This window comes from Strix aluco, chromosome 13, assembly GCF_031877795.1.
Source record: "Strix aluco isolate bStrAlu1 chromosome 13, bStrAlu1.hap1, whole genome shotgun sequence".
Taxonomy (NCBI): domain Eukaryota; kingdom Metazoa; phylum Chordata; class Aves; order Strigiformes; family Strigidae; genus Strix; species Strix aluco.
Genome location: NC_133943.1, coordinates 10238286 through 10264251, shown reverse-complemented (window position 1 = coordinate 10264251; position 25966 = coordinate 10238286). Strand labels below are relative to the sequence as shown.

Below are 25966 nucleotides of genomic sequence, written 5' to 3'. Positions count from 1 at the left end.
TCCGTGGAGCTCCCCTGCAGTGAAGTACCACAGAAACAGTACTTCAGCCCTCAGAGGGAACACCAGCTCTGCCACACCGGGGCTAGTAGGTGCCTCCGTAAACAACTGCGTTTTGCTGCTTCCAGACCATCTGCTGGAAGTGAAATGTAACAGGTGCGTGGAACAGCAGAGAAGCTTTAACCTGTATCACAGCAGGCAGCAAAGCCTGAACAAGGTAGACTCACATTTTTACTTCTGCTATCAAACCCCCACCCTAGCATGTTGTCCCTACTCCTTTTCCAGACATTCTTCTCCCACTGTGCTAACTGTCCTCTATTTTGCTTCACCCTTTTTTAGCTTTGGGGTTCTCTTTAACATTCTTCCTCCTTCATTCAGCACAGATGTGGTTCCACAAAACTACTATTCTCTGCATTTAAAAAAATATATACAAGTGGTTTTTTAGCTGGAGATACCTGTTTCAGCAATAATAATAGCTATGTCCAAGACATTATCCTTTTGAAAGAGGCAAGCCCTGGTTTCAGTTTGTGATACAAGATTCTCATGCTAGAAAAGCCTGGCTATTCAAGAATGGGGGGAGGTATAACCACCGTTCCCCAAATGGAAATCCTGAGCACCGTCTTCAAGACAGTGTTCTGGGTCTAGTCAAAGCCCATCGTCCATACAAGCAGACAGACTGAGCAATCACCTTTCTTACCCCGTGAGACATCAACATGCAAACCATTTTCTTGGTTAGCTGAGCCAAAACTTTCCTGTCAGGACTGAAAAAGTTAAATTCATCCATTTCTTTCCTAAACGGCATTCTACGGCACTAAGTCTTCAAATTATGGAAGATAGTAATTTTCAAATCTATTAAAACCAACACTGAGCAAGAGAGAAGTGGCAAGAGAAAATTACATGCAGAAACAGAGGACGTACCTTTCTGATGTCTGTTTTGGCTTGCAAGCCCCAGCCTCGTGCCAAGGTGCGGAAAATTTGTACCTCAGGATACTGCCGCTTGGAGAAGCACTGGTTCTGGCAGCGCTCCCCAGCAGGGCAGACCATGGGGTGGCATTCATAGAGCAACATGCGGTTGATGCATTCGGAGTCCAGGCCACAGGGGTTTTCATCTGTTGGTTTGCAGTTGCAACGTGGTATCTCGGACAGGTCTGCAGTGAAGATCTGCACCTTACCCACCGGCCGGTTCACCTTGAATGCACACGAAGGATGTTAGCTCTTAAGAACAACAGGTTTTCCTGACTGTCACTTCTATACTCAACCCTTGCCCATGAGCTGACAGGCTGCAGTCAGAGTTAGTTACAGGGAGGGGCGGAAGGACACAAGTACAGGCACATATGTACTTCTGGGCACGCTGTTTCAAGAGGTTAGAGGGAAGAGGCTAGGGAGGATGCAGGTCCCCCATAACCATCACCTGGTGCAGTGTGTATTCTGTGACCCTGGAGAGAAGAGAGGCTGCCAAGTGTCCCCCTCCCATCACCACTGTGCCTAGCTCCAGCCCAGGTAGCCCAGCGCTCTCGCTGGGTGCACACCATACCTGCGACTGACAGCAAACCCATTTTCTGTCTGAAACAGCACCTTCTGCAGTCTCCCAAGCGTCAGGTCCTTTTCCTTAGCTTTTCCTTACAGCCCTGATTTTTGAATGCGTTACCTTCAAGCTGGTTTGTGCTCTCAGCTGTCACTATGAGAACCAGGCGAGCATGCCTGTGAGTACAGAGGGCCCACCTCTGTACCAGGCCACAAGCAGTTAGCTCCCTACCCAACTGTCCTGCGGATGTAAATGAAATATAAACAACAGACAAAGCTGGGGTTGGAAGGCCCAAATTGGAGCTCAGAGTTAAGTCAAGGAGCTCTCTAAAAACCGCTCCAGAAGGAAGCAGAGCGCAGCACCGGGTGGAGAAGCGACTGGCGTGTCTGTGGCACGAGCAGGGTCCTTTGGTTTTGATTAAAGGCAGCAAATGCTGAAAGGCAGGCAACAGAGAGTCAGGACTTTTGAGAGAGACACTGAAGAAAAGCTCCTTGCTATTCTTCACCCAGGTGAGCAATACCATCAGCACCCTCTCCTCTCCCAGGACATGAAAGAAGGGGATCATTCAGCAAAACTATTCCAGCTCCCACACAATTTGCCTAGTCCCACCCACCGAGCAAAGTTTCAGTGCTGGCAGGCTGCCTGAGGCTGGACTAGCCCTGATCCTCTTCCTCCTCTGTTTAAAAGCAAATCCTGCAGAAACTCCTGAATAATCTCTTCAACACAGCCTCCCCTTCCTCCTAGTACTGTCTCCCACCTCCGACCTTCCTTGTCACTCTTGTGTTTTCCTCCACTGCTTCCCATCCCTTACTCAGAATGTCAGCTCATCACCTCGTTAAGAGTGATGAGATTCACAGGATTAGGACCATCCTCCACTGGGCAGAGGTGCCCTTGCTGGCTCTGGCACTACCACCCCAAGTGACCATGGTGTCCGAACGTGGTGCCCCTCTCAGCAGGCACTCATGCCCAGCAGGCCAGCCCTACTTTCCGAGGCACTGCTGGTACAAAATCAGCTCCAGAACAGGGCACAATGCTTGGACTAGCCACAACCCTGATATGATGAAGGATCCCAAGTGTATTTTGCAGTAGCCTCTTGTGTTGGTGCTCCTTGGGATGACCCCGAGATGCTCATCTCCTCAGAAGGCCAGGATAGGAGCAGACACAGCCAGCTACAGCCATTCCACCCTAAAGCCTTCTCCATACAGTTCATCGTGTGCTCCTGCAAGCTGCTTTGCTTTCACAGAGACAAACAGCTTGTACACAGACCTCAGAAGAGCTGCCATAGCTAATGACCATGACCGTTATTATTTATATTAAAAGGATATTTCAAAGGCTCCAACTACTTCCAAAGTTCCTTCATGTTGCAGCCAGAGACAGACTTAAAAATACCTGTAGTGAGAAACTATTTCCTCCACTGAAGCTGCCTGGCCCATAGCGCTGCCACACCATTCAGTTGTGTTCTTTACACTGTACAGTAACTCATGCAGGATATACCTGCCTGCCTAGAAATCCCAGCTAGAAACAAGAAGTGCCAGCAATCAGTTAAGCTTTCATAGTTTGCCACATAAAAAAGGGAAGGAGCAGACAGAGGCTACGAAGAGAGAACACAGTCCCTGAGTCACTGGGTTTCTGATCAGTCTGGACCGGCATCTCAAGCACACGTACCCAGCTCTCTTCTCAAGTCACCTCCATCCTGTAGGACTTTTATTGCTACTTCAATTCTATCTCAAAATACAGCCCTAAACGTGAAGAGTTCCCCAAAATTCAGCAAGACGCCTGATATTCCAGCACATAGATCTGCTTCTACTATTTCTGTTCAGTCACCAACTGATATGGAAAGATATAAAACAATAGCAGAGGTGAAACAAGATACTGTGGGTTACCATCCTCCACACAGCTCTGCTCCACTGCACCCTGACCCTCTCCTACCTTGCACCGCCTGGGATGCCCACCTTGCCGTCAGTCGCATGCAGTACTTGAGCACACTGTATTACCAGCACTCCCCGCTAAGTTCCCACAGTACAGAGACACTTCCCTCAGATCACACAACTGACACAGAACAGCAGAGATGTCCAGATCTGTTCCAGTAAATCAGAGTACTTCTACTACTGGTGTCCAGCTTCCATACAGTCCTGCGCACACATGAAACCTCTCTGTGGAGCATGACCGAAGATGCCAAGAGGACCAAAGTAACCTTCAAATGCAGCCAGATGCCCAAACAGTAGAAATGTTTCTGTGTACCTGTAAATCACCTGCACCACCAGCTCAAGACTTCTCTTCTGCCCTTGTCCCCCCACCACTTGTCCTCACCTTGATGTGTTTGTAGGGAGGAGGTTTCTTGTCGTTCTTTTTGTCTTCCTGAAGCTGTCTCAGTTCTTTCTGTGCCTTCAACTCTTCAAATCTTACTGCAGCTTCCTGGAGAGCTAAGGGAGAGAACAGGCTGCATTACAAGGAACATCCTCCGCTCGCACGGAGCTGGGCTGCCACTGCTTACCCAGTGCTCACAGCTCCACAAGCAAACCTCCCTGGCCACGTACTCCAGAGACAGAGGTTCACTGGAGGGGTGTGAAGAAAAGGCCAGTGCAGTAGGGCAGTCACAGGAGTTACAGGAAGGGACCTGCCCATGGGTGATGAACCATCCAAACTGTCAGCTAGCTCTGCCTGCTTTTGGGCAGAGGTGTCAGGCAGCTGGATTTTTATACACAGATAATGACTGTATTAGACACAGGGATGATGACAAAGTAGCAGCTCACTCGGATTTAGAGCAGCTACGTCAGAGCTGGAGAAGCATTCAAGATCTGCATACCCTTCTCCCTCTCTGGGAGTCATCAGACCAATGAACATTTTGAGTGTGCTGGATGACAGATAAGCAGCAGCTCATTCCACAGATTTAATTTCACTTTAGTTCTAAGACGATGCTTTTCTCTGTTACAAGAATGCCACTTCTCCAAATGGGAATGAAAAAAAAAAGAACATGTACCTCCCTCCCTGGATGAAGACAAGTTACCTTTCTTGTATATGCCATCCACGCCCTTCCCCATCTTGTCTTTGCTGCTGACATCACCTTCCATGTAAGGGAACACACGGGCCTGGTGGGTCCACAGGTAATCCTTGGAGCCGAAGAACAGCACAGGGAACTCACCGATGTCATGTTTCATTTTCTGGATGTTGACAGGAATTGTCCTAGGATGGCAAATCTCAGCTGGCCACCACCTGCAAGATGGAAGGGCAAGATGAAACCTCTGTCGTCCCCACTTCCAACCACCTCAGAAGTATACTACTGCATGGAGACATGGGCTAAAAGTCTGTGAGGGCTACCAGCAAGGCTGGTGGGGAGACAAGAGGCTACTGGAGGAGGAAAGCATACATTTTACCAGCCGCTACATGCATGCAAAAAAGCCACAGGCTGCTGCACTGTACCCTGCAGAGAGGAGCAGCTTCTCACCTCAGTCACCATGAGCACTGCATGAAGAAAAGATGGGGACAAGTCTGTTCTACCTTCACCTACCTGTAGCGCCCAACTTTCACCCAGACTACTTCCTTGTAGTGTGGCTTTTTGCCTGCCTTGCAATCATTACAATACCAGCTTCCCTCTGGCATCTCAATGTTTAGACACTCACGGTGAAACGCAGCCGGGCACGACTCACAGCATAAAAGGCTGCCCCCTGCAAAGAAAAGGAGGAGGAATTTATCATTGTGCAGAAGCCCTGAACTCCACACTTCCAGACAGACACTGCTGAGAAAAGGATATGATGCTCTTCTGCAAACCCTTTTCAAAAATTGTGCCCTACTCATGCTGCAAAAAGAACCCTTCCAAGGATCCAGAACAAGTCCTAGCCTGAAACTGGACTTAAATGCGGATGGATGGGAATGCAATCTGTTCTCTGCAGTTCTCACTGGCACACTCTGGACAGAGAAAGCTTCTGCCTGCTCTAATGACTTCTCGTCAGGTCGTTCCTTGGTGACAGGGGACCCAGAGCAGACCATCTCACCTTCTGAGCAGACAAAGCACCAGCTGACGTTGACGTGCTCGTGGTTGCGGCAGCCCCTCCGTGCAGTGAAGTGATTGGGGCAGATGATGCTGTTGGAGGCGAGGACCACAGACCCAGCAGCCAGGCAGAAGTCGTTGGAGTGGTACGCAACCGGACACCGCACACAGCGCATCAAGCGACCTAGCACCAGAACACGTCGGGAACACAGTGAACCTCTAAAGGAGGACAATTTTTTGTTTCCTGCCAAAACTAGCCTCTATTGATACCTAAGCTAAAAACGAGCAACCATAGGCAATCTTTGGAAAAGGAAACCAACCTTTCATTTTTATAGACTGTCCATGATATACTAGATTCACATTAAATTATTTAATATAACAAACTATATATAAAATTATATACAGATATATTATAAAGATATTTATAACATATATAAAATTGTATTATTTAGAAGTGAAAAACTTCCTGCATGCTGCGCAGAGACAGTTCAAGAGTTCATAGGCTGGGACTGCTTCCTATCATACACAAATAATTAGTAAATCAGCTCAGACAGTAATTACAGAAGGGGTGTTCCAAGTGCTTAGCTGCACACAATGAAACCAATCCGTGTAGCTTCTGAAAACATCGGCACTTGCCTCTCCGCTTTATCAGATTTTACCCTGAAATTCCAGAATGCAGAATTCAGAATTGCCTACAGGCCTAATTTATCCAAGGTTTTTGAGAGCCTGTTTTCAGTTCCTCACAGGAGATTGCAAACAGGGAGAAGAGGTGGGAGGGAAGGGGTAAATCTGACCACCAAAAGGCAGCAGCCTGAGGAACACAATGCAAATGTTGAGTGAGGAAGTGGTCAGCTGTGGGCTTTAGGCCTTAGTGTTGTCTTCTACACCAAATACTGATACGTGGGGGAAAAAAAGACAACTTTAACACAGACCCTCAGGATAAAAATAAGAGCTGATCTTATTGTCACTTGTCTTAAGATACCAAGGATTTAAAGAAAGGCAGGTTCACAAGCAAAAATACATGGCAATCACAAAAATGTTAAGTTTAATCATGTGAGATAAAGGTCAAGGTATTGCTGCAAACAGCTCAAACAAATGTTTGCCTGAGAAACTTAGCCCGAGGCTGTCACTACTGCAAGACAAAGAGTTTGCACTATAAAAAAAGATGAACTAGAACAGTATCATAGTTTTTACTACAGTGGTCTCTATGCTGCGGCCTTGATAGCCAGTGCTGGTAAGCAGGCACCATCTGTAGCAGTGCACAGTGAAAAGTACATAGGAGAATCACGAGAGTGTCCATACAGCTCCAGAGACTTATTCAAAAACCCAGAGAGGCATGTGGCATCGCGGGACGTGCAGGCATCCAAGAGTCGGGACAGACGAGAACATTGTAGTTGCTGTGTCTGACCATCAGGAGTGCTGATGAGCAGCAACCTCGCAAACCGACACCACCCCTTCCACTCCCCTGAGAGAAGCTATTCCTCAGAAAACGCTACAGCAAGCACTGTGGCAAAGACGAGATCTACATAAAGAACCAGGTAACTGCACAGTGGACATGAAGCAAAGAAAGCTTAGCACCGCATCCCCTAGACCACCCTAGAAGATTTTGGTACCTTTAGATGCAGAGATGTTTGCTGGGTTAGCAGCGTGACAAGTCATACATATGTGCAGGGAGCATCGGAAGCCCTTGTTCTGCATGACGGTGGGTGGATACTTCTGTATGCACGCTTCATGGTAATACTTCCCACAGAGGGGCAGCAAGCACCGTTTTACATCTTCCCCGCAGCTCTTGCACACAAAGCAGGTATGGACCCCTGGAGAAAGAGCAGCAGATGTAACACCAGTCATATAGAAAGGTTAAGTGAAGCCCTGACACTTCCACCAGGCTGCATATTAGCACATCACAACTTCCCAACCTGCTGTACCTATCCCAGGTCTCTGCAGCAGGCTGGTTTTGCCCGCAGCTGCAATAAACCTCCAGATCAAATAAAAAAAAAATATTTGATAGAGCTGTGATTTCAAGCCAGGGAAAAATAAGATGAAAACCAAGAATCGACAACCCTACTTAGACATTCCCCCCTTTCCAGCCCGCTCCAAACTCATCCTCCCCACCAGCGCTCTCTCCCTAGATAAGAATTTCCCCTTCTCTTTCCCATCAGATCCTGGACATTCACTTCTTCACACCCCACATGCCTGAATCAACAGTTAATTAGGAAGTAATTATCAAACCAATAATCAGAGGACTGAGAGCTAGTTAGTGGCCTTACTGCAGGCACATCACTCCAGCAAAGGAAGCACCAGGTGAGCATGCAGCAAGCACCTTGTCCTTCTGCGCTCACAAAAGCTGCCGTACCTGTGGAACACTCATTGCAGATGAACTTGCCCTTTGGCATCTCGGAGAGCCCAAGGCACTGCAGGTGGAAAGCACCACAGCACTGCGCCTCACACAGCAACAGCTCCCCTGGCTTCTCGCAGATCTGCAGGGAAGGAAGCACTGTCAGCTCTGAGCAACTTCCTTCCCCAGCTCATCCCAGACAGCAACAATCCATGTGCTGGCCAGGACTGCCAGCAGAGACTCCTGTGGAAAAATGCTGTTTTTCTTGTATTAGTAAATTCAGGTGGTTTGTGCATCACCACTGCCATTTGCCATCCAGTCCCTGTTACCGTGCATCAGCTAAAATGAATCCTATGTTCGTCGTGTCTCCCTAACATCTGTGAAATTTAGCAGGAGGAAAGGCAATAGCAGAGGAAAGGCTCAATTCAGAGCCACAAAAAGCTGGTTAATTCTACAATAAGCACCTCGAGGCTACCTGGGCTTACCTGGGGCACTAGCATGTCCCCAAACTTACATAAAAACACTTTACAGAGGTAAAGTTTCAAAGAGATTTCTTCAAGGACACTACCTGACACACATTCTCCTTGAGAGCTGCTCCTCCTCCACGCTCCCCCTGTATCTTTTTGGATGAAGGCACTCCATGGTCGTTCTCTGACCCCTCTTCATTACCCTCTTTGGGGCTTGCAGCAGTCCCGTGAACTGATGTCTCACCCTTTAAAAAGAAATCCAGAATCAGGGCTGTCAGTAGTTCCTGTCCTGACCTGGAAACTACAAATTCAGCCATTAAGCACATAACAGGTTTGGCAGTTGATCTGTATGTTATCCACCCTGGAGAGAACATCCCCCACACAGTTCCATCAAAAGACTTACAAGAAAGGAAAGGAAAGAGCTCTTAAGTTTACTAGATTATTAAAAAATAAACACTCAACACAATTATTTTCCTGTGCATAACCCCTCTCTGAAGGAGTCATGGCTGAGGGAGAAAGGTATTGCCCTGCATAGAAACAAATCAGGTAGGCTGGAATATTCTGAAGCATCCTGCATGCTGATGTCTGCTTGCAGTGGAAATGCAAATGAAAACTTCAAACAACCTTTCGTGTAGTTGTCACCCAGCAAACGAGCCAGAGTTTTCCCCACACTTGTCTCAGCTTGTCCTAACCCATGTGAAATACAGGCGTGTAGGTACTCAAGGCCTGTGCTAGTAAGAACTAGCTGGCCAACACCAAAGTGACCAGCGCAGCAGGGCATTTACACCACCATCCTGCCTGTGGTAGTGAGTCCTTTATAAGCATCTGTCCTGTACGAGTATCACAGCCCTGACCCCAACATCTACAGCTGAAGGAGCATCCTGCCAAGACGACAGGTGTCAAATGATAAAGGCCCAAACACACCCTCATGGGCCAAGTCAGGGATCCTGCTGTAACATTTCCAGAGGTGGAAGGGCACCTTTAGATGAGCCCATGGGACCTGCCCAGACACTGTTAGAGGGAAGGAGAGCAGTGCATGTCCTAGAGACTGTTTCTACCACAAGACACTGCTGTCCTGGAGCTGCATGTGGCAGCACTGCCTTCACTTTTGTCAGGGCTAGGAAACACCCTCCTGACAGCTTCCCAGCGTCTCGGTACAGCCTAGGCAGCGCTTCAGCAGTCTCACCAGCCCCAGCTGCCATTTCAGCGTGGCTGCACCAAAGTGATGCCTTTAGCTAAGTGCTTTGAGCAAGAACATTTTAAGGACACTGCCATTTTTTAATATCCCAGCTCACTGCAGTTAGCTGACTGCTCTCAGTGCACAGCTGCCGGCTCCTCCTTGGGTCACCAAGCCATAGCCAGTGTGTGCCCAGACACAAACTGTACACCTGGAAGACCTTGTGAGCAATTCAAGCAGCAGCCCACCTAATGATCACGAGAGGGAGCTTTGCACCACCTTCCATATGGGAGAGTACCAGTCTGAGCTGTAGTGCTACTAAAGCTTGTAAGCTGAACTGAATAGCCTCTGAACACATTATTAGTCTGGGCAAAAGGAGGACATAGAGATCTCCCCAAGTTTAAAGCAGTTGGCATTCTGGTCAGATAACGATGCCTCCTTTGACAGTTTTTGTTTTGTGGTTTTGTTTTGCCTTTTTTTTTTTTTTCTCCCATTCCCTGAATGTAGCAGTATGCTTTTATTTGGGGACATTTTAAAGCCACCTGAGTTCTGTGGAGCACTGATGGACAGGTGCACTGACAGTATATTAAAGAACACAATACAAAGATGAATGGTATAAATTGCCTTTATTGAGCACAAAAAAAGCAAAGTCCCAGCTACAAACTACTGCCAGTCCAACATACCATACAGTGTACAGCCTTGCAGACTATCACCACAATCTCACTGGAAGGCTAGCAGCGATGCAGCCTGTGGGAATACTGGTAAGGAGCACGTAAGCTGCTGCCACCCTACCACACAGCCCTGGCAGAGGGAAGGAAAGGTCTCTACGCCATTGGTAAAAAGACCATCTAAGAACACAACAGCCACCTTTGCCTCTATAAGCAATAGCATCTTCTCAAGCTAAGTGCTATAATTCTGCTAGGAATTATGTAGTCTGCTGCAAGGCAGTCCTCTGGCCCAAACACTTGCTTTGGCTCCTGGAATGCTCCAGGAGCAGCACCGGTGACCAGTGCTCCAAGGACTGGGTAGAGCTCAGGTCCTCCTATTCCTACATAGGTGCTCCCTCTTCTGCTCAGCTCAGCAGTGACCTCAGGGTTGCAGGGGTCACTGTAACAAAGAATAAGAGCAGGGTTAATCAGCTACTGGTATGGGCAAACAACGTCAGCTATAGCTTCTGCTTATGCTGGGGCCCCAGTGTTACAGACAAGGTGAGCTCAGCCCCTCTGGAGGTCACCGAGGTCCCTGTCAGGAGAGGCAGGGTGCTGGTAAACAAGCACCATCCGTCCCATGGTCAGTGGCACTAGCTTCCTGCTGTAGCTAAGGTTTCAAGACAGTGTTTTGTAAGGGGGAGGACATATTCAGATTTGCTCCAGACAGAGGTATGAGAGATTTAAACTGGTTTGTCTTTCAATCCTTCTAGCCGCTTTCTACCATGGCTGCTAGGACTCCTTGGTTTGAATCCTGACTGCTGTGTTTTACGTGTTAACGGAATGGGAGACTAAAATGCCTCTAGGAGCCATATAACATTAATTACCAAATTCCCTCTTCAGATCTGAAAGCATTTGCTAGTAGCATTGCTACCTTAACAACTGGGCCCACACTCCCCAGTGTGGCACAGCATCCTATAGCCCTGCTCTTTCAGCCCAAACCCATCCTATTTGGTTCTGCAAACAGCTGGCCAATCTGCATGTTCCACAGGCCAGGATCTTCGCCTTATTTTAATCAATGTTCCCAGAGCTGCATAGGGAAGGCAATGTCAGAGCTAGGCAGGATGGGCAAGGCTAGATACCTGTGCTTTGTGAACAGGGAGAAGGGGCTCACCACTCAAGGCCATCACTCTAAAGAACTTGTCACACTGTTCCCCCTCCTTCCCCTACCCAGCATGAGCACTGCAAAACCACATACCTCCTACAGAGGGCAGGTCTCTCATCTTGGGTCTTCTTCCAGAGCTATCTCTGCTGCTGTATCTGGCACATCCTCAAATGCCTGGCCTGTTCTTTGGCACAGCCTGACCTTGGCTCACAACCTTGACAACCATTTCAACAGCATTTTCCATCCCCTTCTCTCAGTCTCTTGCTGCCCTGATGCTGTAAACTTGCACTCCTGGCTCCATAGACAGGCAAGGACAGAGAAAGCTGCTTAGTTCAGCCCAGGCAGACAAGCTTTGCTCTGCTCTTTTCCTCTGAAAGCAGCTGGATCCAAGGCTTCGCTGTGCTGTATCAAACTATTTCTTCTAGCACCATTCAGCACAAAGTGGAGTTCCTTGCCCGGTGTGTGGAAAGTCACTTAGGGACCAGCATGGTCCGAGTTCCATGTGAAAGCACAACTGCATTCCCACTGCACCCCAATATTCACCAGTACCCATACACTCACCTAAGCCAAGGGGTGAACACTCACAGCAGCTCAAGAGACACAATCACAGAGAAATTATGCTGGCAAAAGGTGCCAAGCATTGCCTTTTGTTTTTGGGTTTTTTTTGGCATGGTTTACTATACCTAACTTCAGGTACTTAACACAGATATCTAAGGCTGGAGGCAGTTAAAACTCCCTGGGCTTCCCCTGCAGCGAATGGTGGGCACAGGATTCAGAGCCATGGCCTAGCTACTGTGTTGCTCTGAATTACTCCCTCTTTTCTTCCCTATAAAAGATTCACAGAGAATTTGGTGGCTCGGAGTTGAGCCAGTCTCTTAGTTGGTACCTAAGAGCAGACAGTTTTAACTGCCCCCCAGCATTGGCAAAGACATTTGTACAGGCTTCTTTGAAACATGATTCCAGGTGAGCACACTTCAGAAAGACCACTAACACCATCACAAGAAGGCTTGCATGGCCCGGGGGTATTACCCCACTTTATCACCCCCATCAGAAACACCTTTTTCAAAAAGCAGTAGCAGCAGGGTGGCTGGCACTGCTCAAAGTGGTGTGAGGTTTGTGCTCTCCTGGAAGCTGTGTAACAACAACAAATATAACAATATATGTCTATAATTGGCTCCTGAAATACATACTGACTATCCTGACAGAACAGCCTGCTCCTGAACCTGGGCCACTGGAAGTGAGAGGCGATGGTGAGAGGCCCAGAGGTGTCCCGCCTCTCCCAGGAAAAGTCTTGCTTCCCCTACACTTGGTGATACCTGGCTCATTCCTAAAAGGCAAAATGTGCTTGTCAGATACTTGTACACCAACTCTGCTGGGATGCAGCAGAAGGGAGTTGCCCCAGTTATCCCTTTCTGCTGGATGGCAGAATGTAATCAGAGGCTCCTGTGAGCAGTCACATACAGTCCCCCCACATCCCCTCCAACGTGCTTCTTTGCTCACCCTGGTGTGCAGGGGCAAGTGGAAGAAGGGGTTGAAGTCCACAGTCTAATGCTTGTGCTTCATACTGGTGCATATAAGGGCAAGATTACCACCACCACCAGAGAAGACCTTTTACAACAGCTAGATCTTCTGAAGTGCAAAGCAAGATGCCAGGCAAAAACCTGGTTCCATCAGATCCTGTTCTGATCAGATTCCATCAGATCAGAACAGCCTCTCTCCTAGAGGATTAGCTGAGTAGCAGCTTAAAAACTGAGCCCGAGTTAAGCAATCATCACAAAATAGCTACTAAATCGAGGTGGTATCTTCAGCTTCAATCCCAGCTCATGCAACTGCATCACTGGGACAAACTCCCAACTGACACATCAGCCAGCCAAAGATGACCTGTCCTAGGCTCTGTGAAGTGCCCTGGGAAGTAGCAGACAGGTTATAGGGATGACAGCATGTAGGAAGACCCAACAGTACCTCAGAGTGTGGGGTCTCCCCCAGCCCTTCCTCATTTCTCTCCTTCTTGGAATGCATTGCAGCAGAGGGATGGCGCTGTCTCTTCCGCTTCCGCTGCTTCTCCAAGAGCTTTTCAGAAGCTGGGATGCAACAGAAAGACCACTCAAGGAAAATGCAGAAATAATTCCCTTGCTACAGGTGCCACCAGCAAGTTCTACACCTTTTCTGACAGCTTCAGACTGGGTCCCACTGTCTTTGAGAGCAAAAGGGCTGGGGCAATACCAGCCTCCAGGCAATCTGCCCTCTGTCCTGCAACCATCAGAGGACACCAATTCATACTGGTTTAAGCTTCCTTTGCTGGGTTGCTGAACAGTATCACTGACTTTCCTGTGACAGCCCCCCAGCAGAAAAGAAGAAATGTTACCGACACAAAGCTTACGTTGCTGATAACTACCTCCTCCCACTGCACTGCAACAACAACTTCCTCGTGTTGATACCAATGTGATACAAAGGCAGATGGAGAGGGAGCACAATGCAACTGCACAACTGTCCATGGGACAGGGCAGCCACCATTCAGCCTGGTCACAGCATGTCACCAGGCAAAACACAGCCTATTGGTACAGGACCTGTGCTGATGAAGTTTCCTTCAAGCACCCAGACCATGAATGAGAAGTGAACATCCTCTCACAGAAAGATGAGCCCACCATCTCCAGTTTCCAGAGGGAAATCAAAGACATAACAGTATCATGGGTAAACAATCTCAGTACCTACTTCTTCTGCCACTGCCTCACCTGAGGCAAGCACCCTCTGAGAGCGCCCAGGACACATAAGCCCTTACACACACACACACACAAAGCCACAGGCACTGACCCAAATGTCACCAGTAGCCTACCCCCACAGCCCTGCCTCCACTTACCTTCTCCCAGGTCCGAGAAGTGGGCTGGCGAGTAGAGCTCAGAGCTGTCACTCTCGGAAGGGCCCGTGCCCTACAAATACACAACAGAGTCAAGTCACCAGATGCAAAGCAGAGATGCACGTTCCTCAGCCACTCAGAGCCTTTACAAATGACTGCAACATGTAACTTACAGTTCAGGTCATGAATTCATCAGTGATTAGAGACTTTACAAGAAAACATTTGTTTTATGTGTGTGACAGATCCCACATGGAAAAGTCAGTCTCTGGGCAGGGAGGAATGCCGAGTCTGCTGTGTCTTGTGCTCACCAGCATCATCTGCTGTTTCCGGAGCTGTCCCAAAAACACTGCTAACACCCTGGTAAGCTGCTGGGAAGAGAAACTCTCTTCTGGCTTTACACTTTTACGGAGCATTAAGACCAAATACACTGGCCTCTGCATTACTGCAACCATGATAATTACATTAAGACTGTGCCACACGCAGAGAGAAAAAGGAAAGGAGGAAAACTGTATTAATCAACCTTAGAAACAGTGGCAACAAGTCTTGTGCAGGTACACCACCTGAAACAGTTCTTCACAAGTTGCTTTTTTCCAAACCATGTCACTGAATATCGAGTATTTAACGGAGAAGAGCAGCATTTTCTTTAAAAATCTGCACCAAGCACTGTATACGACATGTGATACAACTCAAGCCTCCATCCTGCTACAAGTCTGCATTTACGTACCATTCACCAGCTCACTTGGGAAGGTAACAAAGGAAACACTGCTCAGAGGAAATCTGATGGAAAAGGACAAAGCCTTAGGTTCAAGCTCAAGCTCCGCTGCAATGTAAGTGACAGAAAGCTCCTGCACAGAACATTTCTGCTCACACCTTCCCAGTTAGCATCCAGATACCCCCTTTTCTATATAAATCAATGAGCAGGAGATTTTACAGCCAAAACACCCGATCCCCATTACAAGTGGGGAGGGGTGGGGAACACATCTGTATTCAGCAGATTTCTTCATCACAACACAGCAGCGAGCACCTCTGGGAAGGGTGGACCTTTGCTCCTGGGCCACTGCCAACAAAAAACCACAGCCCATTGCACTGTGTCTCAGTCAGCAGGGTCTGCTGTCTAGGCTCGTTTTCTATCTGGTTTTCAAAAGAGCTGGAAGGAAAGTACCTTCTTTGGGGTAGTCCATTCCTCCTTCTTTGGCATAAAGGCAGTGTCCAAATCATTGGATTCCAAGAGCTTTTTAGTGGGCTTCCTTTGACGCTTGCTTTCGAAGTTTCCTGCAATGAAACTCTTCACATCAGGTAAATGGGGGTTTTCTTCTCTTCAATCAGACTATTAAGCAAATATCAGCCAACAGTTCAAAACAATCTGCTTCACCCTGTGTTTGGGATCATAAGCTCCTTGGGCAGAGATGCCAGTTACCTGTTTCTGTACAACTTCCACAAAAATGGACCACAGTCTGCCATGACCTTCAGGCATACCTCAATATGTAATACAAAAATCCACCCACAGAAGAGAGACTATGAAGTCAATGCCAGCAGGTTAAGACATCTTGGCAACGCAACTGAGATCATAATTTCCCAATCACTTTGATCTGGCATAAGCCAGTCTTACCACTGACAAATACAGCCCTGCCTCTACTCCCACGCCACTCACACCAGCATTCATGCTGCACATAGTAAACATGCTAAAGGACATGCTCCTGGATAAAACTACCTGGGAAAAGACACCCCAAACAAACAAGCTGTAACCTGCACCATTTCCTACTCCAGCCTTTTGCTGGCACTCAAGAGGTAAGGAGCTGCTAGACCTGGGCTCATCCACACTAATTTTGGCAACAGTACAAACTTAGAACGACCAGGAAATGATGACGCTGAGTGCACGACACTCCACAGAAACAGCCTTCTACCCATCTTACCCTCTTCATCTGCTTGCTTTATCAGCCTCAGCTGTGCCCCTTCCGTGACACACTTCTTCATGCATTGCTTATGCATCAGACACCTAATGGGGGGACAACACGGCATCGTTCTCAAGGCAAGCCTCTGCCCACAGCTTGGGCTCTGCGGGCTTCAGCAAGAGATGAGTTTTCTCGGGAGGGGGAAGAGCTATGCAACCTCTGCGTACTGGATGTTTGCTCCCACTGCTGCACCCTCTACTGTTCTCCTGCACCTCCAACCTCAGGTTCACATCCCCAGTTTTTCCTCCTTTAATCCTCTCCAACTTTCCATCCGACACCTACAAGCCCCCACAGGCAATCCCTCTGCCCTCAAATGTAACAGGCTAACTGACCTCTCAGTACCTCTCTGCTTCGTTTAATTTTTTTGACCACAGGCCCTTTAGAACAGGAACAATGTCCCCTCCAAGTTAGCACAGTCAGAACACCAAGGCTTTAACCCTGGGCGTGTCTTCAGACACTACCAGAGAATGAGTGTACTGCAGAGTAGACCCTGATACCGACTCTGTTGGAAAGGGGAAAAGCCCGTCAGACCGCACTTGCTCTCCGTATACTGTGCCCTACTTTCGAAAGCTGAGGCCCTGGCTTGCTGTTAGTACAAGTCTCCAACAACTTCTACAGATGCTTAGCACCTCTAAGAAAAAAAAGCTTTTCCAGAGGTATTTCTGTGCTACAACTCCCTAAGCTCCCTAGGAGAGCAAAAGGTCACGCCATGAGCAATGCAGATCAGACTTTGCATGTCAACCTCAGCACAGCAATGTTCATCCAAGGGGTTTTAACAGCAGCAAGAGACCTTGAAGCTGAAGGGATGCCACTGTTTGCAAGCACAGATGGCAAAGACTCAGAGAAGGAATTGTGACTTTCTTCATTTGGACAATGGGGTATTCTGTGCCAGGACCTAAGGAGGACCATCACACACCACAGAAAGCTAATAGTGTAAGTGTAATCATCCAGCTCACCAGGTCACCCACTGTACTTGTCCTCTCTCCCTTACCAGCACCAGGAATGGTCACTGAATGAAGCAAAAACCAAACTAACAGATCAACAGCTACTGACCTTTTCACGCTGACCAAAGCAACAATTTCCACTGAACTTGTGACACGTTCACTTACAGAAGCAGAATCACACAACCTCCCACATACCTGATTTCAGGAATCTCTCTTCTGCATCTGGAGAAGCAGAAACTTCAGAAACATCCGAGGAAGACAGCACCAGCTCTGGAAAACTTGAAGGTCCTTCTAGAAGTTGACCGGTGGGATGGGATCCTAGTTCTGAGAAGGAGCACTCTGCTTCAAGGATGGGAGGGGACTCTTTGGTTGAAGATGGAGTTGAAACCAAAGGACTTGGCCCCCGCTGGGTATCTCTGTCAGGACTGCATCGTGCAGGAAGACCTCCTTCAAATTCAGACCTCACCACAGAATTCACCTATCACAGTGAAATATGTTGGTGAAAACATTCATCCTGCACAGCACTGCACACAGCAAGAACACTCAGCCAGCAAGGAAGCATCAAAAGCACACAGACCAGAGCCCCAGAGTAATAACCATGAAGAGCACATTAGCCTTCACCCACCTTTTGCAATTGCTCCTGGCCCTTCTTTGATTTTTTCTTGGGTGCAAATAAGTGATCATATTCTTCTGCATATTCCAGAAGCCGTTTACTTGGCTTTCTAAGGCGTTTCCTCTCTGAATGTACTAAGAAAAAGGAAACCAGCTTCAAGACTGTGTTTGAGATGATCACAAGACAACATTCTCCTCATGATCTGTAGGTAACAGTTGTTCCTGCCTTCTCTTCCAGAGGCTCCAAGTCGGAAGAGCCCCAATAACTTCTTTCTCTTTGATACAACCTTATAATTTTTGATCTTCCTATTTTCCACAATCCAGACATGGCAGGTGGGATTTCTAAGGACCTATGGAACTTCAAGCAGTTCAGATAAGAAATCAAATAATATTAGATATCTGACAGAGGGCTCCTGAAATTTCACCCAACCTCTCCCTAGACAAACTTCACCTAGCCTTCTTGCAGCACACTTTTACCAAAATCTAAGGCCATTAGCAACTCAGACTCATCATGCTACTTTTGCTGTTAACCCAAACTCCTTTGGTTTTAGTGCAGGGACATGGGAAAACACTTTTTTCCCCCATAACATGGTTCAGTCATGAAACTTTCATTAGTAACACCTAAGCCTAACTCCTTCCCTCCCCCTACTCTCTGGCATATTTTTGTATATACTACAAGAGCTCTGTACTCCCCATCTGTTACTGCAAGCCCATTTATTGCCTTTGCTTCCCGACAATAGATTCCACAATGAGATCAGGGAGCAAACAGTCCTCGCCAGCGACTCCAAGCTCTTCAAGGCTCCTATGTTTTTGTGTTTGTACAACACTGCACCATCACAAGGGAAACCTAGTAACAGGAATTTCCTTGATATAAACCTAACCACCCATGCTATACCACCTCAACACCCCAATGCGCAGCAAGCTCCAAAAAAAAAAAAAAAGAGCCCTGATGCTCTATGTCAACTCTACTCAGCAAGCTGCAAAAGCAAGATGATGCAAGTTTATGTTTTTCCCACTTCCCAGAACACCTCTGGCTTTTCCCCTTTTTTAGTTTTCAAAATTATTAAATGATATTGTCCAAAGATTTTTCCTAGTCACAAAAACACTTGCGGTCTCCTGGAAGTTTAGGAACAAGCAGTAAATATCCTCTTTGCTTCTTTTCATGTGTAGGAGGTGGCTTTTTCTTCTTTAAAACGGAAACATTTTATAACAAAGCATTCCAGTGCAACGCTTCAGAATGGGGATATTGGACAAGACTGCTATGCTTTATTGTGGCTTTGTGGTTAAAACAAGCATGAAAACGTCAAACTTGGCCAAAAGAGAAGAAAGGAACAACTTTCTCAAACACGGCTATTTTCAGCCTCTATTAACGCTCTGTACAGGTGTCTGGGTGAAATACAGCTGGTTGTGTGCTGAAATGTGTATGATGAGTATCCTCACTGGGCAACTATTTAGAGCCCCAAAGCCACGCAGCAGAGCACTGTGCCAGAAGGGCTGGCTTAACTGCATTTTTTTCCCCCCCAAAGTGAATCCCATACAAGAATCCCAAATGCAGTCTGACTGGCACTGGCAAATCACATACCTGATGAAACCATTATTTATAAAAATGTTTTACATCAGCAAATTCCACCAATCTTCACTTCTGCCTTATTTGCTCTACATCGCACCGCAAAGTTTGTAGCAAAAATATGCCAAATGTTGTCATTCAACCATGATGAAGACTTCATACAGTTTGAACTTAGTGGAAATTACACAGTTGTCACTGCAATCTGTTGTGATCTCTTACCCTGACACTCTGCTTGCTGTGGACAGGGATTAGCCACGTCTCCTCAAAGCACTGGCAGAGAGGAAATTCCTCCTCTTCTGTAAGCTGCAGTTAGTCTAACTTCCAGCATCATTCTCTCTACTTTCTATGTAATTGGCCTTGCCTGATATCAAAGGGAAGACTGGTTTCCACAAATGGGCTTTTCAAAGCGTTAGAGGTTTACTCACTACCACCAGCACAGTGGGGGTGTTACAGCAGCCCAGACAGCTCCTCATACACGGAGGCTCCAGTGCCTCCCTATGGCACATCTGCACAGACAGGACGCAGGTGTGCTTCAAGGCTCACGTGCTATTTAGGGCAGAGGAATTGGATTACACTGCAGCTGCTGATCTGTCACTTTTGCAAAGCAAACCCAGGCCCTCGCTGTCGCTGCATCCCTGTGTGCAGCACCAGGACAACTCCACACTCTTCACCACCAATGCCACCTCGCCCAGGAGCCTGCTGCCTTCCTCTGCCGCCTCTCTCCTAACATAACTACCTCTTTGGCAACTCTTATCTAAATCCCTCTGGAGACTTGCATCTTCATCTCATATATCAACACATTACAGGGACGCTTCAATTGCAAAACCACCACAAAGCCATGAAAACCCGTCTGCATCCTTGTGCAAAGAAGGAACTCGCTCCCTCCGGCGGGCCGCGACACTCCTGCGGCACAGCCCTGACAGCCCCAGAGCAGCACCCATCCTCTCACCTGCTCTGTGAAGCCTTAAGTCCTCAAAAACACGCAGCCACAGCCAGAGGAGGCAGTGAACGATTAAGCTTGTCATGACTTCAAACCAGAACTCTTACCCTGTGCGTTACACCCTACAGGCTTGTTTTCTGTGCCTGCTGTAACCTGCCTTGGGCAGGTCCTACGACCACTAAGCCAAGAGCTGCCTTTTCCACGCTGAAACAGAGGTGCAAGGCAACAACCGCCAGGAACCACTAGTAGCAAAATACACACACCAAAACGTGCGCTGAAGGAACACATAAGCCACAAAATGCACACATGTTCAAAATTCTGTCAAGTTATATTAATTTATGGTACTGCAAATAGATTAGAGCCATCTAGTTTGGTGAAATCCATGTAAAAACCTCATTTTGTTGTTTTCATTAAGGCTTGCTTCCCCAAATTCTCTGCAGAAGCCTGATGATGGTATGTGTTGAACATGGCTCTGCTGGACCTATTCCCTACACACATGCTTTTTTTCTATTTTTTGGCCTTAACCAAATGTCCCCATCTCTGTAGGAGAGGCAGGGCTGTCTGACCTTGTGGTCCTCAGAAGCCTCCTCCTTCCAAGGTCATTTCCCTGCTGGTGATGCTGCCTTACTTCTGCCTGCCATCTTCCAGACCTGCCCAGCCTCCCTGGCAGCTTCCCCCACTTCTGTTCTCCCCTTCACCCCTCAGGCAGATAGACCAGAGCTGTAAATTAGGGAGTCTGTGGGGTTCCCCAATTTGTTATTAGCAGCTAATAAAGCTACACACTAAAATGCCAAAAGAAGTCCAACGCATTGACTTGAAATCCTACATGAAATCCTACAGAACAAACCAAAGAGACAGAGTCTATGTCAAACAGCACTAAAAAATTAAGTAAGAGCAGCCATTGAGGCTCAGTTTCCCACAACTTTCTAGCACTGATCTATCAGCTAACACCAAGCAGGTGGCTCTATGGAACACATTATGAAGGTATAAGTTTAAAACAAAAAAAAAAAATCCCAAACTTGGAAGGATGCTTATTTTACCTTTCACTGTGGAGGAACTAATGATTTGTAAATGTATTTAAACTTCCTGACCAAAAAGCTAGGCAAAATCCCATAGTCGCTCTGCCGCCTGTTCTCCATGCTTACAGAGAACCCAAAACACACTTTCTTCAGCTCAGATGTATACATCTCCACGTTGTCAAATAGCCCCAAGTTCCATAACTTATGCTTTAAATGAAAAAGTATAAAATGTATACAAATACACACTCTGGCGCAAGTCCAGCTCCCTTACCTTGTGCAGAGAATTCAGACTGGGGAGCAAAGTTGCCAAGCTCTGTTTCTGAGTCCATCACACTGTTGTTTGGCTTACCACATACATTCAAACGTTTCTCAACTAAGTCTAAATGATTCTTATAGTCCTGATCTGTCAGGTCTCCCTCAAGCACCTTTGAATGAGGGGAATGCCTACGTCCCAAGCACTCATTTCCCTTCAGTGAAAAGCCACGAGAATTCAAGCCAAAGGCACTCTCCAAGTTTCCTTGTTCCCTAGATCTACTGATGTGCTTATTAGATCTAGCACTGCTTTGGTTAAAACGCTGCCATCGCTTTTTGGGTGCTACGTGATTTATATCATTAGACTCATCACCAAGAGAGCTCTCACTATTTGCCTCTGAATCCAAGTCTGGACTCTCCCCATTTTCAGCAGAAGTGCAGCTCTCAATATTTCTACCAGCTTCAGGTCTCCTTCCAATACGATCTAAATTGTCATCAGATAAACAGGCAGAGTCTTCATCAGTTGAATGTTCTGTTAAATCAACAGACTCTTTCCTCCCAGTATCTTCTGCTTCATTACCTAGAGGACTGGTAACCGAACCATGAACGCGGAATGCATGTTCTCCTGAATCTCTGGATAACCGACTTAGCAACTTACTTGGCCCTCCTGGTTTTAAGTCCTTTCTGTTTGAAACTGTTTTATCTCCAAGCTTTGATGACTGCTTAGATTTTGAACAGTTGCGTTTGGGCACGCAATTTGTGCCGTTTGTCCCAGAAACAGCAGTACTCGTGGGCTCCCTTTTACTAGTACCAATCCCCATCAACTTGGTTGGAGGATTGCGTGAATATGAGGAGTTGCTTATAGCGGAGTTTGGATTTACTGTTTCCTGGACACAATCTCCATTTTTTTCTATTTTATATGGGGGACCTACAATAGACAAGGACTTCAGACCACTTGCAGAATTGCTTCCAGAACCATCAGCTGTGCTGGTATTTCGAAATGGGACTATATTTTGACCAGTCATCAGTTGCTGCTCTTTTGTCTTACTGTCATGCATATCCTTCAACATCATTAACAAGGTGCTGAATTTGTAATCTGGCTCAATAGGCAAACGACCGTGACCAGAGGCGGAAGAGAAAAGTAAAGGTACTGTGGCCTTTGGAGCACCAGAGTCACTAGCATCATCATTCATGGACCGATAAGACAGCTCCTTCAGCTCTGACAAGACGTGTTTCACCACGGCTGTTTCTATTTCAGCAGAATCCCTGGGTTTCTCATGCATGTTGTTTAACAGTTTCTGACCATCAACTTTTCCACTTCTCTGAAGAGAATCTCTCTGAAGGCCAGAGAAACCTTTGGTATCAGAAGAGCAGTGATTCATGCCACCCTCCTCTTCTGCAAGAGGAGGCTCCAACCCGGCAACTTTTTCTTTATGTTTGCATTTTATACTCCTAATTCGGGGCAATTTCATGCTTTTCGGTTTTAAGATTGCTTGATTTGCAACAGCAGGCCAGGAGCTGTCCTTGGAAACACTTTGGGGAGTAGTGTGCTTGTTTGCTAGGGAAAGATTGTCATTTCTCACATCTGAAGAGCACTCAAGAGCTGTCAATGACATCTCAGCATCAGAGAAGCCTACTTCAAGCTCCCCATCTGCAAATTCTGCATCAAGTCTGCTGGTTACTGAACCTCCCAGAGGTTTGCGATCTCTGTATGACTTCTTCCTGGCCCTTCTGTTGCTCTTCTGAGAAAGATACATGGAAAGCTTAATGTTTCCACTTGACGTCATAGGAAATTCCTTCTCCATTTTATCTGAAGAATCACTAACTTCAAGAGCACTAGAGGCTCTCTCTGAACTTTGGTCCATGGTATCTACATCACTGTTCCCACCATCTGAGAGGGAAGAGGATGAATCTGATTCAGTTTGCTTTTTCTCAATACCAGCATCAGACGCAGAATAGTGTATTTGTAATTTGGAGCTGCACAAAATGCCCAGGGAGCTCTTCTCTCTCTCCAAAGATGCGCTGGAAAACAAATCCCCTTGGAAAGCGTTCTTCAGAGCATCACTTTTACGATTCTCATAGTCCGGTTTCAAAGTTGTCTTTTCAAAACGTCTTTCTCCAAAGGAGGAAAGCAAATGATTTTCCCTGGTGCTACTGGATGCTGTTAGGCTGTTGGCAATCCGGCGAAGTTCATGAGACGCGTGTTTACCTGGTAGGTCCCCGACAATCATGTTTCTAACTATGCTGTCTGGTGTTTTTTCTTTGATTTCTCCCCTAGATGCTTCCCCTCTTGCGCCACTCTTTTTTACTCTAGTCCTTTTTCTGCTGTCAGAGCTTTTTTTCACATGTGGCTTAATGTGCAATTTTCCTTTTTCACTGGCCGGGTGTCTGGACTCAAACGCCAAGGATTTAAAACATCCATTCAGCTGCCTGTCCCTTTCTGCTCCAGGGCCATTGGCATAGTATTCTGACCGCACTTCCTTCTCGCTGTCCAGCTCACTGGAGCTCTGGCTGCACTTTTGATCCTCTGGCCCCCCGAGAAGGATGTCTTCTGCCTGTCCAACACTGACTTCCCATTTAGCCATAAATCTTTGAGGAACCTTAAAGTTGGAAGAAAAAAAAAAAAGAGAAATAAAAAATTTGAGTGGTTACCAACAAGATAAAAGTGAGATTGAGGTGTACAAGGCACAGAACAGAGTGACAGTTGTGCACTTTGCATCTTTAAGACAATCACATGGATTCCCAGAGACCGTGCCTAGTAGACACAGAAAATACTCCTCCTAGGTAAGTAACCTGCGCTCCTGCTGAGCGTAATAAAAATCCTTGTGCATTCCCAAAACAGCAACAAGGTCCCTGCAAGCACAGGTCTCCCAGGAACCAGATGTCCCGGCATCCCAGCACACCCCGAACACAACAGTCGGTAAAGAGGAATGCAAATGGTATGGATCCCTGGCACAGAAATGCAAAGCAACAGCCAACAAGCATCTCAAGGAAAGCACAGTATCATTTTCCTCAAAATATTTGAGCAGACACGTTTGCTTTACTCATTCTTGATTCTTCTGCACCCCTTGAACTCTGAGCACGATTCAATCTTCCCAGTCCATCAACTCACCTTGGTACAAAGATGATACACACACACCCTACTAAGATGCACTCTATTAAATTCAAGACCTCCATTACCTAGAAGTGTTCCAACTTTAACTTTGTACCTTTAGTATAAAACAAAAAGTACTCTCCATACTGGACAGGAACCTCTGCTAACGTCTAAGACCAGCAAGAAACTTGTTTCTTACCCACGTGTGTAGTTCTTGGCTGCACAACAGCAAGTCAAAGGCTTCACAATTGCCCCTAAAATCAAAACCATTTCCAAGGCAGGAAGAACAACTCACATTTCTGACACTTTAACAAAAACCCTCACACCAACAAAAACTTGTTTAATCTGCTGAGATGAGATTTATGGAGCCTGGTAAAGCAGCCAAAGACTCTCAGCTTCGCATCAGATTTTGGCTTCCAGTGATGTAAACCTGGACATTTACATGAGCAACAAACATTTGATTCCCCTCTACTGCAGTGACATTGGCACTGCCATTTACATATAGGATGAGATTCTAGCCATGCAGCACTTCTAGAGCCAAAAGTTACTTGTGAGCATGTCTCTAGTTGTTAGGGGGCTGGGAACACAAGGAGAGAAGACCTTAGAGAAGATACTGAACATGTCCTTGGAAAAGGAAAACGAAATGAAAGCATAACACCCAGGGATTCACATCTGCAAGAGCACATTTAATCTGAGAGTTTTGCATTAATGTGGGTTAAGTACATAACTGCTAATAAACCTCTTGGAAACAGAGAAAAAGAAAAACCAGACACCATTGCCTAGTATGACTATCTGCTCTCTTACAGTAACGCAGTAACCTCTGTGCTTTTTCACTTCAGCAATTCTAGAAAGTTAATTCCTCCAGTCACCTTCCTAAAGGTGTAGACCAGACTCCTGTGTCACATTACATTATACTGGGTACAACTGATCAGGGCTGTTATGTTTGGAAACGGAGATGATGTGATGAGCCACAAAACTCATTCCCACAAGCTCACCAACAAAGCGTTTTCCAAGTCAAATTATAAGTCCTCACAGGTTTCTATACAGAGAATTACTGAAGCAGGGCTAAAAACCCCACTGCTTTATCTCAGTCAGTGATCTAGCGAAGCGTGCAACTCCACCTCTGCTTCAGATCAGCCAAAAGAGGCTGCCAGAGAGCACAGGAAGTTATTTAGAAGCTCGCTGTAACAGACATCAGGAGAGGGCTGTGCTGCTAAACAAATCTCACACTGACAGAGACCTGACTCCTCTGCCTCTCGGAGCTGTCTAGGGCAATAAAAGCAGCAGGCCACACCCTGACATGAAAGAGAGCCTGGAAACTCCTGGCAGCTTATACACTATGCTCGTAAGGATGTAAAGAATCCCTTCCCTGGCCGCGTTGCTACAGTCACTGCCACAGAAGAAAGCTGTCGAAGTGCAATTCCAGTCATA

The 25966-nt window shown here is 46.8% G+C and overlaps 1 protein-coding gene and 1 long non-coding RNA gene across 4 annotated transcripts in view; both read right to left on the bottom strand.

Annotated features, from left to right (window-relative positions):
• NSD1 (nuclear receptor binding SET domain protein 1) overlaps positions 1-25966 on the bottom strand; it is a 69146-nt gene that overhangs the window by 19050 nt on the left and 24130 nt on the right. For 2 of the 3 annotated variants that reach the window (XM_074839110.1, XM_074839111.1), the window contains exons 5-18: positions 21461-24041; positions 17677-17798; positions 17247-17529; positions 15318-15427; positions 14159-14228; positions 13264-13382; positions 8414-8557; positions 7864-7987; positions 7124-7324; positions 5515-5694; positions 5031-5187; positions 4530-4735; positions 3833-3945; positions 916-1185 (exon numbers count right to left, since the gene is read on the bottom strand). In XM_074839110.1, the coding sequence (XP_074695211.1) occupies positions 916-1185; positions 3833-3945; positions 4530-4735; positions 5031-5187; positions 5515-5694; positions 7124-7324; positions 7864-7987; positions 8414-8557; positions 13264-13382; positions 14159-14228; positions 15318-15427; positions 17247-17529; positions 17677-17798; positions 21461-24041 (4680 nt within the window). The remainder of the gene's footprint in view (positions 1-915; positions 1186-3832; positions 3946-4529; positions 4736-5030; positions 5188-5514; positions 5695-7123; positions 7325-7863; positions 7988-8413; positions 8558-13263; positions 13383-14158; positions 14229-15317; positions 15428-17246; positions 17530-17676; positions 17799-21460; positions 24042-25966) is intronic. The other variant, XM_074839112.1, reaches the window with a different exon arrangement.
• On the bottom strand, positions 10099-13256 carry LOC141929524 (uncharacterized). Its single transcript, XR_012625051.1, has 2 exons — positions 11395-13256; positions 10099-10596 (listed from the first exon to the last, which is right to left on the bottom strand). It is a non-coding gene; the product is annotated as an uncharacterized LOC141929524 (long non-coding RNA).